At 36.1% G+C, this 15,498-nt stretch overlaps 1 protein-coding gene across 4 annotated transcripts in view; it reads left to right on the top strand.

Moving 5' to 3' along the window:
• The window catches only part of DTNBP1 (dystrobrevin binding protein 1), a 132,867-nt gene that overhangs the window by 81,230 nt on the left and 36,139 nt on the right, over positions 1-15,498 (top strand). For all 4 annotated transcript variants that reach the window (XM_064423704.1, XM_064423691.1, XM_064423715.1 and 1 more), the window contains 2 exons: positions 2,008-2,140; positions 13,791-13,813. In XM_064423704.1, coding sequence (XP_064279774.1) covers positions 2,008-2,140; positions 13,791-13,813 — 156 coding nt within the window. The remainder of the gene's footprint in view (positions 1-2,007; positions 2,141-13,790; positions 13,814-15,498) is intronic.

Genomic DNA, 15,498 nt, shown 5'->3' with positions numbered 1-15,498 from the left:
AATTTTTCTTTCACTTCAGAAAGCTAAAATCTTCTGAAACCTCTGTTGCAGTAAAGCAGGATTGGTTCCTCCTGGACAGATCTCTGGTGTCCTTTCCTGTTCTTCAGGAGCACAGTGTTTTCTGCAATTCCCACTAGAGGCTGCTCAAATGCAAGTGCTAGGGATCAGTTGCTCTCTCGAATTCACTTTTCTTCATCCTCTTTATTTTCCTGTCCTTTGTTGTTGTCTTTTAATATTATTTCAACAGCAAATGCAGCAAAGCGGGTGGTGGGTGTTTTTAAGTGGAAAAAACAGTGCTTGATAGGTACCTTAGTAAATTATTTTCAGTCCTGCTGTGTTTGAGAATTTTGCAGATTAATAAGGGAGCAATTATTCTAAAAAGCAAGTTAGCACAATACAGGTATTTGGATTTTAATGCACTCAGAGAAGTCTATTTCTTAAAGAAAAAGGGCCCACCAATCATAATTGTAATAATGATATTATGCTTTGAATACATAATATCTGGATTTTGTGAGAGAAAATTGAGTATGTGGTAAACGATGATTGTTCTACATCACAATATGTAGAACTGAAAACATTTTTTTCCTCTCAAACTTGTTTCTGCATTAATTGTCAACTGCCTTTCTTTTTTTTTTTCTTTGTTTTTGCCAATCCCTCCCCCTTCCCCTCCGTGTTCTGTACACAGAAAAATAATTTAGGGAAATTTTTACTGATTACATGATTCATGTTTCCCTTTCCTGTTGTGGATCTTCTTTGTTAGGGACTAAAAAAATGATGTTAAGTGAAGCCAAACATATGAATATGCATCCTAGGAAATTTGCTTATGAAGTCTTAACTTTTGCTGTTTTAAGGGAACCTCAAGGATGGCTATTTATAATGATGCAATGGCTAAGGAAGTTGAAATTATTTATTGTCCAAGATAGGCTTCAAGTAGAATGGCCAAGCCAAAATGGAGGATTTGACTGATGCCTTCAGCTTACTGTTTCCTTTTTTTGAGCATCTGAAATACATTAACTCTGGCTGCTATTTGTTTGTAAAAATGTGAATTATTCTTGCTCCTGAAATTTACCTTCTGGTATAGGAGAAGGCCTGGCAAAAAGATGAATAGTATTCCTGTAGTTCACTCAGTTTCATCCCAGAGTGACCAGCTGGTTAGGATTTAGGAAAATAGATTTTCCACTGTGAAATCCTGAGGAAGACATGAAATTTAGCATTAATCACTGTCAGGGAAAGTGATCCTTTAATACAAGGTTCGCATGGGTTAATTCAGATGAGGAGGGACCTTAGGAATTATCTAGTCCAAATATCTACTCAGAGCAATGTGGGCTATGAGATGAGAACAGTTTTATCAGGACATGTCATAAACAAGATCTATTTGAAGTTGAGACTGAGCAATTATGTTTAAAGACAAGATTAAGAGATGTGTATGTAAAAGAGATAGATGTAATTGTAAAATTTAGATGTATATGTAAAATAGGTAAATCTCTATATTTAGCCATCAGTACAGGGTCCATTTTCAGAGACATAAATGTATGTTCTTTTATATTACCATGGCATCATGTGAAAATTAAAATTTTCCCTGTATGCTTTATTTTTGTTTCATTTGAATAGATAAAGATTTGATCTGGCTTTGGCCAGCACAGTTTCCTTGGATTGGTACTGTGTAGGAAGTGCTAAACTGTTAGTCTGCCCTAGAAGGAAAACTATGAGTCCTGAATGCTTCTCTTCCTTAAATACAGGCCAGGAGCCTGTGGCACCATGATGCTGGGACAAATAGAATGGTTCAGCACCTTACTGCAAGGGAACCTCAGATAGATCTCCCTTTAATGTGGCTCTGCTGCCACTCTTCACTATGGGATTTGGGCTGAGATTTGTTTCTATTTTGGAGCCATTTGTATGTGTAATTATCACCATGTTAATTATTTACCTTTATGAAATCCTGTTTCTGATCAGGTGAGTTGTCTGTCTATTGATGCAGTTTGATATTCATACAAGTCTTTCTTACAGCCCAGCTAGAGGCAAACTTTGAGGAAATGGAGAATCATCTGTTGTGTCTTGAGGAACTATGTGAGCAGTGTGAATTGGAAAGGTACAAATGTATACAGACATTACAGCTGGAAAACTACAAGAAAACAAAAAGGTAAATAAATTATAAATTATAATACAATATAAATTAGCATACAATATAAGCCTTTTGTGATTAATGCCCCCCCCATATATAATCCCTTTATTTTCATTTTCAAAAGAAACAATAGTCTTTGACAGGATGTTGTAAATTTGTAGTAGATTCATCAAATGTCTTAGTGATTAACAAAGAGTACATGTGTTTGGAAAATTATCACGACATTGTTGTTAAATCATTCATGTTTATTATTCTCCACAAAGAATTGGAATGAGGGCTGTTTTTTTCGTAAGCACAGATAACCTGTTGTTTCTTTTAATCCCTTGTCCTGGTTTATGGATTACTTTTTTTTTTTCCCCCCAAGTACCTGTCAGGTTAGGAACTGAATTTTTCCTCTATTTTCCTTTGAGTTCTATCAGTATCCAATCCTATAAGTACCTTTTACTCTGTATGAAAGGTATTAATCTCCTGTCATTCTCTTACTTGTAAAAGCAGAGCATTAATTCTTGGAATCAGAGTTCAACTTCCAGCAGAATGTATAAAAATTCAGAACTGTGAACTCGTGAGCTTCAGGTTAACCTAAAAGATAAAGTAGCAAGAGAAAAATATTAAGCCCTTAAATAACTTAAACTGTTGACTTCCTTGATTTTTGTTACCACCAGTGCCAAAAATAACCTAATAAAAGGAGATAAGAAAAGCAGTATTACATTCATTATATAAAGTAGGAAATGAGGAGTTGAATTGAAGCAGTTTGTCAAAGACCATTTCTGACAGCCTGTTAGGGAGGGGTCGGTGGATGTGGATGTTGACTGACATGGAGATAACCAGGTTACTTGATCTGTCCAGGCAGGAGTCCTGCTGTTAGCCAGGGGAAGCACCCTGGCACTCTCCTTGCCTCCTTCATTGTGGAAGCAAGTTTGATACATGTGGTAAGATCAGAAGGAGTGGTTCTCACAGCTCTGATGAGGATGTGGTGATCGAGGGTGGGACTGTGCCAGAATGCACTGGCCACATTTTCCTTAGCGTATCTGTGTTCACCCTCTTTGGCATTCTTGTATCTCTTTCTATTTGAATGTTTTTTTAAAATCCAAGTCTCTTCCCAAAAGATCTGTTCACCCCTGATTGCTTTTCCCCTACTCGTTCTCAGTTATTATGTAGGGAATCTTAGACTTCTGTGACGTTACAGATCTGGTTACTGAAGGAGTGCTGATGTTGCAAGTTCCACCTCCCAAAAGGTCTCCAATACCTTAAAGATCCCCCTTCAGTTTTCTGTGAAACTTGGCTGTTTCTTATCTAACTCCCCTTTAAACACTTGTGAAATCCTGCCATCCCTCATGGTCCTATCTGTGGCTTTTGTCAGTATCTTATCATGTTATCTGTCACATCTGGCAATTACCCGTGTCATGTCCCTTTAGTTTTTCACATCCTGTTCAGTTGTCTTAACCTCAGGCCAGGGCCTCAGCAATGGTCTGTAATTTTCCTGCAGCCTGGATTTTCTCTTTCCCAGGTCAGGGCAATTCCATATTCTCTCTCCAGGAAGAATCAACAGCAGACAGTATAGCTAAATATTCACTTTTTCAGACCTACTTGAGTAATCTAAATATCTAAGAGTAATAACTCAAAAATTCTAAATATGTGCTATTTAATCAAATAACACAATTTTAAAATGTGTATAAAGGAACAGATTTGGTCCTGTATAATTATCTTTCCACAGTTTTCTGTATGTTTTTTTGTTCTCTGGCATCCTTGTTCCCTTTCTCCTAGCCACTGCTTTCAACGTCAAAATAAAGTGTTAAAACATTGCCTGCTCTGCTTAGCAGCATCTAATCAGTTTTATAAATAGAATGCTAAGCAAGCTACTTAGTGTAATTGTAAGCTGATTACATTTGGTCAGACCTAGACAAAACAGGAAAAAATGCAGGTAATTTCTGGTTGATCATTACCACTGTATTTATTTAGGTAAGAAATTAACTGCTAGCTCATTACAGGAAGGACACTTGCCAGTGTACGCACTTGAAGAGCGACCAGGCGGTTAACTTGATGTGAGTGTGATTTGTGGTGCGTGTTTGGGACTCATATCCTGTCTTCCTCTCTTCAGCACTTGTGGTTTTTACTGTGATACCAACTGAAAGAATCAAGGAGTGGGGAGGGGTCAGGAGTCTATGCTCTCTGTTTAGCACCAAAATTATTTTCAGGGAGTAAGTGGTTTTGCATTTGAAAAAAAAATAATTTGTGTGTTTTGACAATATAGGGATAAAAATTGAGATGAATCTGAGCTCTAGAAACTCTGATTATTTTAAGCACGTAACAAAACATAATTTCGTTGCAAAGTCACTGTAGAGCTTAGGCTAGAAGCTCATGTATTTCAAATCTTCTGAAAAAATCCTATATGAAAGACTTAAAAGAAGGTGCTTTAGGTCAACATCAAACCTATGAAACACAGCTTATGGTGACTATGGGAACTTATTTTAAGAAATAGGTCTCCCTATTAAAAAGAGCAACTTCATTTCAGTTCAAATAGATTGATTTTTCTCCCTTTTGTCATTGTGTTGAGTGCTAATTTCAAAGTAGATTCATCAATCTGCATCTTTTCTAAGCTATTTAAAAGCCTGGTGTTTTGAGGGATTGGTTTTGGGTTTTTTTGGTGAGCTTATCTCTGGAATTTTAATATTCTCTTTTTTGTGTTTAAATCCGTTGATCAGGGTACCAGTACTGTTGTATGAAGTCTAGATTCCACCCTTGTTTTCTCTGGTTAGTCTCTCTGCAATTGTTTGGATGTGTTAGCATTAAACCGTGTAATTTTGTTTCCTGTCTTTTTTCAGTCAAGATCAATCATTCTTCCCTTTCCTTTTTTCTCCTACTGAGGATATTCTGACTGCAGAAAACTTTGTGTCTCTCTAGTCTCGCGTGGCAATTTTTGCTTTCCCAAGTGCACAGTGTCCTTTAGGAATCACTGTCAGGAGCCCACTTTCGTGTCATCTATTAATGTGCCCTGAATGGCAGCCTTGTTGTGGTGTAACATAAAATGTTTCTGACCTGAAGCTGCACTTGCCATGAAGCTCATCGTGCCATTTGTATCCATTTCAGAGAGATCACCACATTTTGAAAAGTAGCAACCCCTGATTGTTGTGTCAATTAAAAGGAGCTGCCCAAATGCAGCATTTTGTAGGATACATTGGGAATAGGAGCGTCCTTGTCACTGGAAATGAATGAATAGATTTTGCTGTATGTTATTTGACTGAAAACATAATTGTTTGAATGATAATTTTTTAGGATGTCTTTTTTAAGAACCTGCTCTGTTTTTCAGTATTTGTCAGCTTTGAGAACTGACATAGAAGGAAAATAAGTTTAAAAATTTAAAATAGAAAGCTTAGTGGGACTACTGTTTTTTCCTTTTTGATGTTATTTAAGAAAATGCTTTACTTGAAGAAAAAATAAGTTCTTTAAATTTGTGTTTATTCATAATTTTTGAATTTTGGAGGTTTATTTGTAGTGTAACCCCATGCTTTCATAATTAGTGCAGTAGGTGAGGAGTTGGACAGACTGTCATAGTTTTTGTTGGATGCATTGCCATGCCATGATGGTGCTTTAGTGCTTCTGGGGGAGAAGAATGTTTGATTTACTTTTTTTCAGAAGAGTATAAAGTTCATGGCAATTGCATTGTGTAGATTAGAGATGTGTATGAGAAAATGTCTTAGTTACTGTTGTTTTCTTCTGTAGACTTTATCCCTCTTTTTAATTGCTTTGGGAACAAAAGGAACAGTAAGAGTTGTTGGATGTAGGTACAGTGACTTATCTGAGGCCTCAACAACATAAACATTTGAAAAGCAGATACAAAAAACTTCCATATCTGTAGCTTGTTTAGATCCCATAGTATTCCTCAAGCAATAGGCTGGGACAGTACTCTGTACTGTACAGCATCTTCAGTGGTGATTCCCTCCCTCCTTGCAGTGATACATTTAAATTTTACCTTCATTACCCTTTCAAGCTTTACATGTAATTTATAAAATTTACTTTTTATATGTTAAAAAGTGTATATGCCCCTTTGTAGCAGGTGTTTCAAGCAAAAATATTTTTGCTTCCAGCGTTAAGTGTACTGGTGAATCATTTTTGAGACCTCGGCTACATGTTTCATAGTTTTCATCAGTGTAAATTTTCATGCCATACACTTTTTGATCAGCCTTCTAGTGGTATAGATTTGGAGCTGCTATACCTCTGTGTAAGTTGGTACCTAAATAAATCTTTTTGCAAGATTGGATACAGAACTTTTGTTATCTTCAGGATTTTTCATGGCAGATGTGCAGTGGATGACTGGCTTTGAGTTTCCGTTGGGCATTGTATGAGTTTCTGTACTCACATTGCAAAGATGTTTTCTATCCTGTTTCATGAGTTTGAATACAGCACAATCAGCAATATTGTATATACTATAAACAGAATACAGCAAGTGTTTTCATTGTGGTAACTGGCTGGAATTAATTTTATGGCCATCGGTTGTTGCACTTCTTTGGGTAGACACATGGAATGAGAATTCCTGTTGATCCTGAAGAGACTTGCACAAGCTTTGGAAGAGTTTCATGGATAATTTTGCTTCCTTTTTTTTTGTAATTTGAAGGCACTGAACTTTCTTTTGTTTGCAAGAACTCTTGCATTACAATATTCTGCATATGCCAAGCCCAAAGGAGGATGCTGCTTCATTATTAGTGAATTTTACTCCCATCAGTGCTCCCAGTATTTGGAAACATTGGGCAAGACTGAACGCACAGCAGATTTTAAGATTGTAGGGGTTTTGGCAGTTTTTTCTCTTATTTGCAAAGTGTGAATGTACAGTATAATTTATGTCACTTTTAAGTTGATTTAATTTTGCCTTTTCTCTGGTGATCTTTGCTTGATACAGAGAGGCAATGACATCGTTACAAAGAGATTTGCTGCTTACCTTCTCCTTATAGTCTTGCTTTCTTTCAAATAGGCAAATAAAAGACTTTTTTCTTTGGCTTTTGTGACCTGTGGTTAAAGACTGAATGTTTGTGTTGGATCCTCTGTATCCTACAGCATCTTTTAATAACGTTATCTAGAAAATGTTAAAACATTATGTCAATCCTGCATAATTTATCTCTACCTTTATGTGCTGCTTGTTAGTGGGCATAATCTGCAAATCCTGTCAAGCTGTTAATACCAGGCATTCTTTGTCCAGACTTACTGTACCAATAATAGGAACAGATGGTTTAGGACTGCCTTAATCATCGTTTTGTACCCTCCCTCTCTTCAAAAATGCATTATTTGTATGTGTAATTAATTCATTGTGGCTAGTGGCAGAAGAACAGGGCTTAGATGCTTGTCATTACCCCACTAAAATTCATTTTCTATGCTGTGCCTCCTGATAAATTCTGTGTTTCTTTGCTATAGATAATTTTCCGAGATCTTTAATAACTCCTTTCTACTTACACTGAAACGGATTAATTTAAAAGTAGTTTAAAAGAAATGTATTAAATGCATACATTGACACCGCTTCTGTGAGGGAAATTTTACGTTCCTACGTCACAGGGACGTGTTGAGGATGCCTGAAGAGATACAAGTTGTAGCTTCTCTCTGGCACAATTGCATTCATGCTGTGTGGAACCACATCCAGCATTTTAGGTGAAGATTGCACATGGAGTCACAAGCTCCTTTTACTTGTTTCTGTGAATTAGGGCTGCACCATATGTCACTTACTGAATAATCTTGGCCAGTTTTTGAATGCTGTCATATTTCTTCTTTTTAATGCTTATGTGGAAATTGATGGCTAGGTTAAAAGAAGGTCTGCAGTTTCTTGTGTGGCTGTTTACCAAAAACAGGCTTAAAGGAACTCTTTATCTTTCTAGAAAAAAAAGGTGGTGTTGATGGTGGTGACCTTTGATGGTGGATTGTTTGTACTTTCTCTTAAACTTCACCTTCTCTTACATTCTTTCTAATTTCTCAAATTGTAGCTTTTCTTAATTTTCTATTCTCAAATTTCAACTTTAAACTCTGGTTCCTAAAATTTTGGTTGTGTAATAAAAAAAACTGTTTTGAGGTGTGTATGTTTTAGTGATCCAATGACATTGCATACTAAGATAAAAGTTTTTAAAAGCATGTAAAAACTGTGGGGGTTTTTGGATAACACCAGGATGAAAGCAAAAGCATTAAAAACTGTGTCCTGTGCAAAATCCTACATCTGAAGGCATGAGCTTTTAAAGGGAGCTAAGCATTTTACCACATTTCAGATTCCAGTTTGGAATGGTTCTAATGGTGAGTGGCTTGTGTCTGTCTCTTAGCAGAGGACAAAACTTGCCCTTAATGATTTCACTTCTACCATTTTCTTATGATTTTAAGTCCATCTCCCTTCTTTTTTACTGTTCTTTTGAATGATAGTGCCTGAAAGTTGGCTTCCCATGTTCTTAAGATTTATTGGGGTTTGTTTGAAACATCAGAACAGAAATGCTTTCACTGTACCTTGGAACTGCTGAGTATGTTAGGGGAGTGCTTGTTTTTGGTTGTGTTTATTAACTTGGTTACTAGTTAATGTTTGTGATTGCTGTTGCAAAAATTTGCTGGGATCAGTTCCATCTTCTGAATTGAAGTTAACATAGAAGTTGTGCTGGAAAACAGACTTCAGCTACTTCTGTATCTGCATGAGTATGGAAGCAAAAAAAAAATCTCCATTGCAATATTATTGAAATTCCTTAGTTCTCCACTCTGCTATTTTGGTGATTAAAATGTCACTTGTGATGATGGAGAATCCTGACCTGTCTTCAGTGTTTTGTCAGATGAATAGAAACCCTTGTCTGCAGTTCAATTCCAGCAGTGGTTTAGTAATAGTGTTTTTTACTAATTTTTCAGTACTCAAAGGTTTTTCATTGCTTCAGTCTCAAGTGTATGTCGAAGTACTAAATATCTCCAAGGGGTGTTCAACCAATCTCAGGGATGTGGGGAGAACAGTTTTGTGTCAGGATTGACGAAAGTGCTAATACTAACTATAAAATAAAATTAAAAAAAAAAACACACAAAAAAAAAAAAACCAACCAAAAAAAACCCCCCAAAAAACCAAAAACAAAAAACAACCCCCCCCAACTAAACAAAAAAAGGCAAAAAACCAAAAACCAAACAACAACAACAAACAAACAAAAAACCCCAAAAACCTACTACCATTCAAATGTCATAGGTTTTGAGTTCTCTGTTTTTTGGCTTTTACTTCTGATGATATCCAGAGGAAAGTCCCACAGGAGAGATCCCATGGCTTTTTAGCTTACTAAAGCTTGAGTCAGGCTATGGAAGGATTTTCTTTTAATGCATAATTTTGAAAACTTAACTGTACCAGACATAGCAGAAGAAATGCAGCATTTCTCAGTTTCTGGGTTGAATCATGTTAGATGCCATAAATATTTTAGATTAATTTGCTGATAAGCATCTGTACTTTCTTCAAATACATTTTTTGTAAATAGTATTTACAACTCAACATTTATTTAACACGTATAATTGTAAAATCTTTCCAATTCAAGCCTCAATTTTTAGCATTCATATTCTGTCTTGATATTGTCTTTTGTTTATATATGAGTCTAGTAGTTGGAGTTTACGGAGTGTTGCTTTCACAGCTCGTGTTAGAAAATTGTTCCTGACATCAATTTAGGACTTTGTTGCTTTTTTTATCTGCCTGTTTTCTTCTTGAAGATCAAGTAAGAAATTCTGTCAATTCTGGCTGGTGGCATCTTAGTAAGGAATATGGTGTTTCTGTAGTCTCCTAGGTATTTAACTGGATTCATTGATGTTTAGTTACACTTAGGAAATCGATCTTAGTGTTACAGCCCATTGCAAGATACAGTAGAGCCTGAGATTTTTTTTTCCTTACTGTTGCTGAACAAATCAAATTCCCTTTGATCTCAGTAATTTAAAGCAGGACAGTTATGCCTCCTGGTCCTCCCATATTCTGATTTCTAGGTTTATTTTGGTTTGTCAGTGGTACCAGCACAGTCTTCCTAGTGTCCATCTCATCTGCTCAGTGGCTAGAGCAGGGTTAATCCAACAATGCAATGAAAAGCCTGAGGGGAATGGGAAGGTCCTTGGGAATTTGGATCTGCCTTCTAACTAGATTGTAACTCTTAAGTGGTCGTGTCATGGTTACCCTGTGGGACAAGTCATATATTTTAGATTATTTGTTTCACCTGTTGTCTCCACAATTATGTGTTCTTACCACAAACCCTGAATCTTAACTTTTCTGTAAATGAAGAAGTAGAGACCACTGACAGCATCATCATTAGAACATTCCAGGTATCTTAAAAACTGGTAACTGAGTTTGATGTGTACAGAATTTCACAGAGGAATTAAGTGCCCCTCCCCCCGTCTCTTTTATGAAAACAAGCAACTGGAAAGGCAGGGATTAACACTACTGCCTGTATGTGTGGCCAGATAGTTTTCATGGACGTAACCTCAATATCAGTGGAGCCTGTACAGCCTCTTGCCTCTCAGGAAAGAATCTGGGATTTGTAAATTGCTCCACATACAGAAGGAGATTATTTTTCAAGTGTCTCCATGCCTTTACAGTCTGATTATGTTAGACTTTAGCCTATTATTTTAACCTTTTTTTCTTGCTCAGAGGTGCTGAACTTAGCCTTTCACTAAAAGGAGCTATTTATATTATAATGTGCTTCCTAATTTACTCCTTTCTTCTGAAAGCTTACTGTTAACTATGAAAAGGTAAAATGTGCTCTTATATGAGTCCCTAGCCAGGTTTTTTGTCAGTAACCTAAAATTTAGCAGCTGAAGAGCATATAGTGAGATGCCAGGTAGCTGTGTTGAATAGTGGTCAGAGCCAGCGTGGGAGCTCCGTTAATCCTGGGCAGATGCTGAGCAGCCCACACTGGGCTTCAAGAGCCTTCATGTGTGGCGAGCCAGAGGCAAGGCAGGTGTGTGTTTTCCTTCTGACAGTAGTGGAAAGAGTTATCTCATCCATCTGTGAAGTGCATGAATGTCCTTTTGGATGAAAACTCTGTAAAATCCAGGAGCATTTCCCTGTGGAGCGCTTTCAATTGCCTTACATGTTTCCTCCTGCTTGTCTTTTAACCTTGCTTTGAAGGCCACTTTACTAAAACTGCTTTCAATTTAATCCTTTTCATTTTAATTACTCTCACAAATTGCTGTTTCTTTACATTGTGTTCCAAGTATGAAGTTCAGTTTTAATGTGAGGTCAGTGTATTCTGTAGATGACTTTTTTGTCTCTAGACTCTTAGAGAAGACAGGAGGTATCTTCCTTCTGGCAGTTTATCAGTAAATACAAATACATTTATTTACTTGTAAAGGGGAGAAATGTAATACTCTATTATATGTTTTTCTCTGTGCATCTGTGTGCCAGGTCTTAATTACCCAACTAGAAAATGTACTGATATACTCGTAAGCCATTTGTTTTTCCAATGTCATCACAAGTCAGTTTCCTTTCCACTTCTCAGTTTAGTGTAATGTTCTTGCCAAAGCTGCTGATAAATGGGATTACGGATTAAAATTTTTAAACTTAGAAGTTTTTATTTGGATCATTTGACTTAATAAATAAAAAAAAAATCTTCCATGCTGCCAATGCTGAACATGGTTTCAATAAGCATGTACTTTATTATACATTTCTAAATAGAAGTTTTATTGAAAATCTTGTGAGAAACCACAGTACATGACTATTTCATGCTGTGTAAAATATAAACTCTTCAGTCTTTGGGTCTGAATTGGTATGAGGATACGAGGAAATACAGATCCTTAAATTTCAAGTCTGTGTTTTTACTGTATGCTAATCATAGATACTTTTAATTTTTCAGAGGGAAAAAAGTTTTTGTCAAATATTAATTTCCAACTTTCTTAATGAATGGTAATTATGTATGTGGATATAGGAACAACATCTTGGTGCATCTTAACCCTAAAAATATTGGTGGATTTTGAAAAGGAAAATTCTGGGGGTTTAGACAAAAATGAGTGATTGCCACTTGGTTACTGTATTACCATCTTCTTTGCTAACCTCTTTCAACACAATGGCAGTAATTGTTTCATCTTTGCTTTTGTAGACAAGTGTCATAAAATCTCCTGATTTTAAGTGCAAGTAATGTAGTTTTTCCCCACTTACTTTCACAAGATGTTTCTTCCACTATGGTTTTGTTTCAGTCCATGGAAAACAACCATTTCCTGTGATTGTTGTTTCCTCAACTGCTGTTCCATTATTAAAAAAAATAAGGAGTGCAACTTGTGAGAGTGTTTAGGAATTTTGTAACTCTATTTAGAGTATACAGGCTAGGAAAATTTTTTTGGGCTAAGAGCCTGCAAATCACAGGTATTGTAAAGTAGTTTTTTTCTCTGGTATAAAAGGGAGAAACTGGCTTGGGAAAGGGATGGAGGAGAAGCAGGAAAGGAAATAGATACTCACAGGAAGTTGCAACTAATAGAATTCTTTACTGTGAATCACACTCTAGCTTATTTCCTGGTAAAGCACCCATTCTTTCAAAAACGTATATTTAACATTTGGTGACAAAAGTGGGATGCTTTCTGAAAATGTGGAGGTAAATGCATTCTCTTGCTTCTTTTAGAATACTTTACCCTGCTTAGAGAATAAATTGTTTCAGCTTTGAGTGAGTTTTGTCTGTTCTTGATGCAAGAATAAATGCTGAATTGCTGAACCTGTTAAGGGGTAGGAGGAGTTATTATGGTATAGCATCTGTATTATGAAACAGTGTCTCTGGTAGGTGGCTGAAGAGTGCTTTAGTCTGTGGATAGAGAATAGAATAATTTATCTGGACAATTGTGAATTCAGTCTTTAATTTATTTTTCTTACAGTCACTTTTGCTTCAAAATTCAGACTTTAACTAGACATTCTGTGAGGAGCAGACTGAAAAAATGTTTTATGTAAATGAGTGTTTTGTAAGGCCAGCATTCTGCCTTATCTCAGTTATTACATTGATTCTTCTTTAGCCTTTGAATTCATGATGAATCTCTACCTTGTAGTAATGACAATTGGAACATTTTGCAATTTCTTTAAAACAGAAAAAGTATTTCTCTTCATTTTATAGCCTCTGCATTCACAATCGCATAACCACTAAAAGTGAAAGGTGGCCTGGTATGAGGCAAAAAAGATATTATCTTTTTCTTCATTTCTTAGCTTTCGGGTACATGAGTACTGTGGGCTATGTGTCATATTCAATACTTGAAGGAATGAGGAATGTCACTGTATGTCTCTTTGCCTGTCTTTCCATTTTAACTGAGTGATATTGTCAAATTTTTCTCCTTCAGTTTTGCCAAGATGTTTTTGAATAGCCTTGATGAAAATTGAACACAGATTGTTATTCACTGTGCTGTAAATTGGTAAATCTCTGCTAAGCAAAAGATGCTTTAGTAACTAACGCATTAGGAAGTCTTGGTTGTTTTTGGAGCAGTGTATCTGGAAATTATGTAGCTAGATATAAATGCGCAATATTTGTATAATTGTACATGTTTATAAAGAGGTAGTGGCCTGATTTATAAACAGGTTGATTTTGTTTATTACATGTAATAATATTACCATTATATATATGGTGACAGTCAAATTCTTTGATTTTTGTCTTTTAGTGAGTCTTAAAGCATGTAAAATAAATCCTGTAGTTCTACATGTGGTATTTCTAATTATTTTTTTAATTCTGCTCTTCTCCAACAGGAAGGAACTGGAGACATTCAAAGGTAAATTCTATTTTTATTTTCTACTTAAATGTTTATAAGAATTACAGTAATTTGTGTGTTAAGTGAAACTAGGAAGGAACTTTTGCCCTTCTGCATTTGACAGTGTTAATTTTATGTTGACCCAGCAAGCTGTGTATTTTTCATTTTACCTGTTCTTGCTACTGTTTTCTTTGAGGGAGTCCTGAGTGTAAGGAGAACACAGATATTTTGTTGTCTTATCTAGGTTTCAGAGATTCCCTTATCCAATTCAAGCCTTTCCCTCGGTGTTCAATTTTTGTATTTAAGGGCTTTTTCTTCAACTAATTGATGTCTCATTCAGCATGGATATATTTTTGGCACATGTTGCAGGCTGTTACATGTTAGGTTTTTGTCTGGCTGTTTCCTGGGAATTTTTACAGTATTATGCAAATTTAATTTTTGTAGCTCAACTTGTTGGAGATACTCGATGATATACACAAATATTTGTCCAATATATGATGTAATGGCTGGCAACTCTGTCGTGTATTGCTTTATCTCTGGTACATAGATGGAGCACAGTCCCATTTTCAGGAAATCCTAAACTGGAGCCTACTCTACCTGCTGGCATGAACGTTTGATCAGTTTGAGAATTGCTATTATCTCTTCCTTTGGATAGGATGTGACTATGGGTTTGTGACTAGTATTTATGAGAATGAAGTCGGGTGCATTGACTTATGTCAATCAATTGTCTCTTGAAATTGAAAGAGGGATGGAAATTTCTATCAGCTGCACTCCTTTGCCTTTTCAGTTCATTACTGTTTCATCCTTGCGGTGCTACAAAAGGAAAATAACAGTTACAGTAATAGATAAGCAACACAGATTATGTGAAATGTCACTTTTTCTGTAACTTACCAAACCAACCCTTTTGTTGATTGATTTGACAGCTTTCAGCGTAGAGCAGCTCAATACAAAACAGAAGGTAATGCCAGGCTCCTTCTGATCCAAAGCAAGGCAGCTACATTGTACTACCTGGTGCTTGTGAGAACAGTGGATCCTGATTTTCTGTTTGTATTGATCAAGTGTTTTAAGTGAGTTTCTGGAAGCCAGAAGAGTGGTTTCCAAAGTAATTTTTCTCTTGACCCCTTTTTGTTTTAATAGAGACTTTAATGTTATTTGACAGTAAGTATTTTACAAAGACAGTTATTCTGATGGAAGGGGGATGTGCTAGCTGTGTGTTGTCCTTGAAATTTATACCAAACTAAGCAAGTGCCTCTGCAATGGATAGAGGCATACAGATTTCCAATATTGGTTATGAAAGACTGGTCTTGGTAGCTAAGAGAAGGCTAGATAAGCATAGAGGGATGCATTGTGGAAAATGGATATTTAAACATCTGTCAACCTAATTTGTGTGGGTTTTTGTACAGTGAACTGGTGGACAAGCTTGTACCTGGCAGAAGAGGAGGAGTGTAATAGCTAAGAAAATTTCAAGAATGGTCTTGTGAAGCAGTCTAATTGCTTTCTAGAAGATGACAACAAGAAGGTTTAAAATAAACAATAGATTCAGTGTTTTTGATTTTGGCAACAACTTTCACTGTTTTGCCTGACATTTCCCAGGAAACTGGGATTAAACTGCTAAAAATCCAGGTGCACAGTTGATTGAAAATAGAAACTTGGAGGAAATGTTCTTGGGTTTCTGATTTACTAAATTCTCAGATCTTGGAATTTTT

This window comes from Passer domesticus, chromosome 1 (genome assembly GCF_036417665.1).
Source record: "Passer domesticus isolate bPasDom1 chromosome 1, bPasDom1.hap1, whole genome shotgun sequence".
NCBI lineage: Eukaryota > Metazoa > Chordata > Aves > Passeriformes > Passeridae > Passer > Passer domesticus.
Note: the sequence above shows the minus strand (reverse complement) of the source record. Positions and strands in the feature narration are given on the sequence as shown.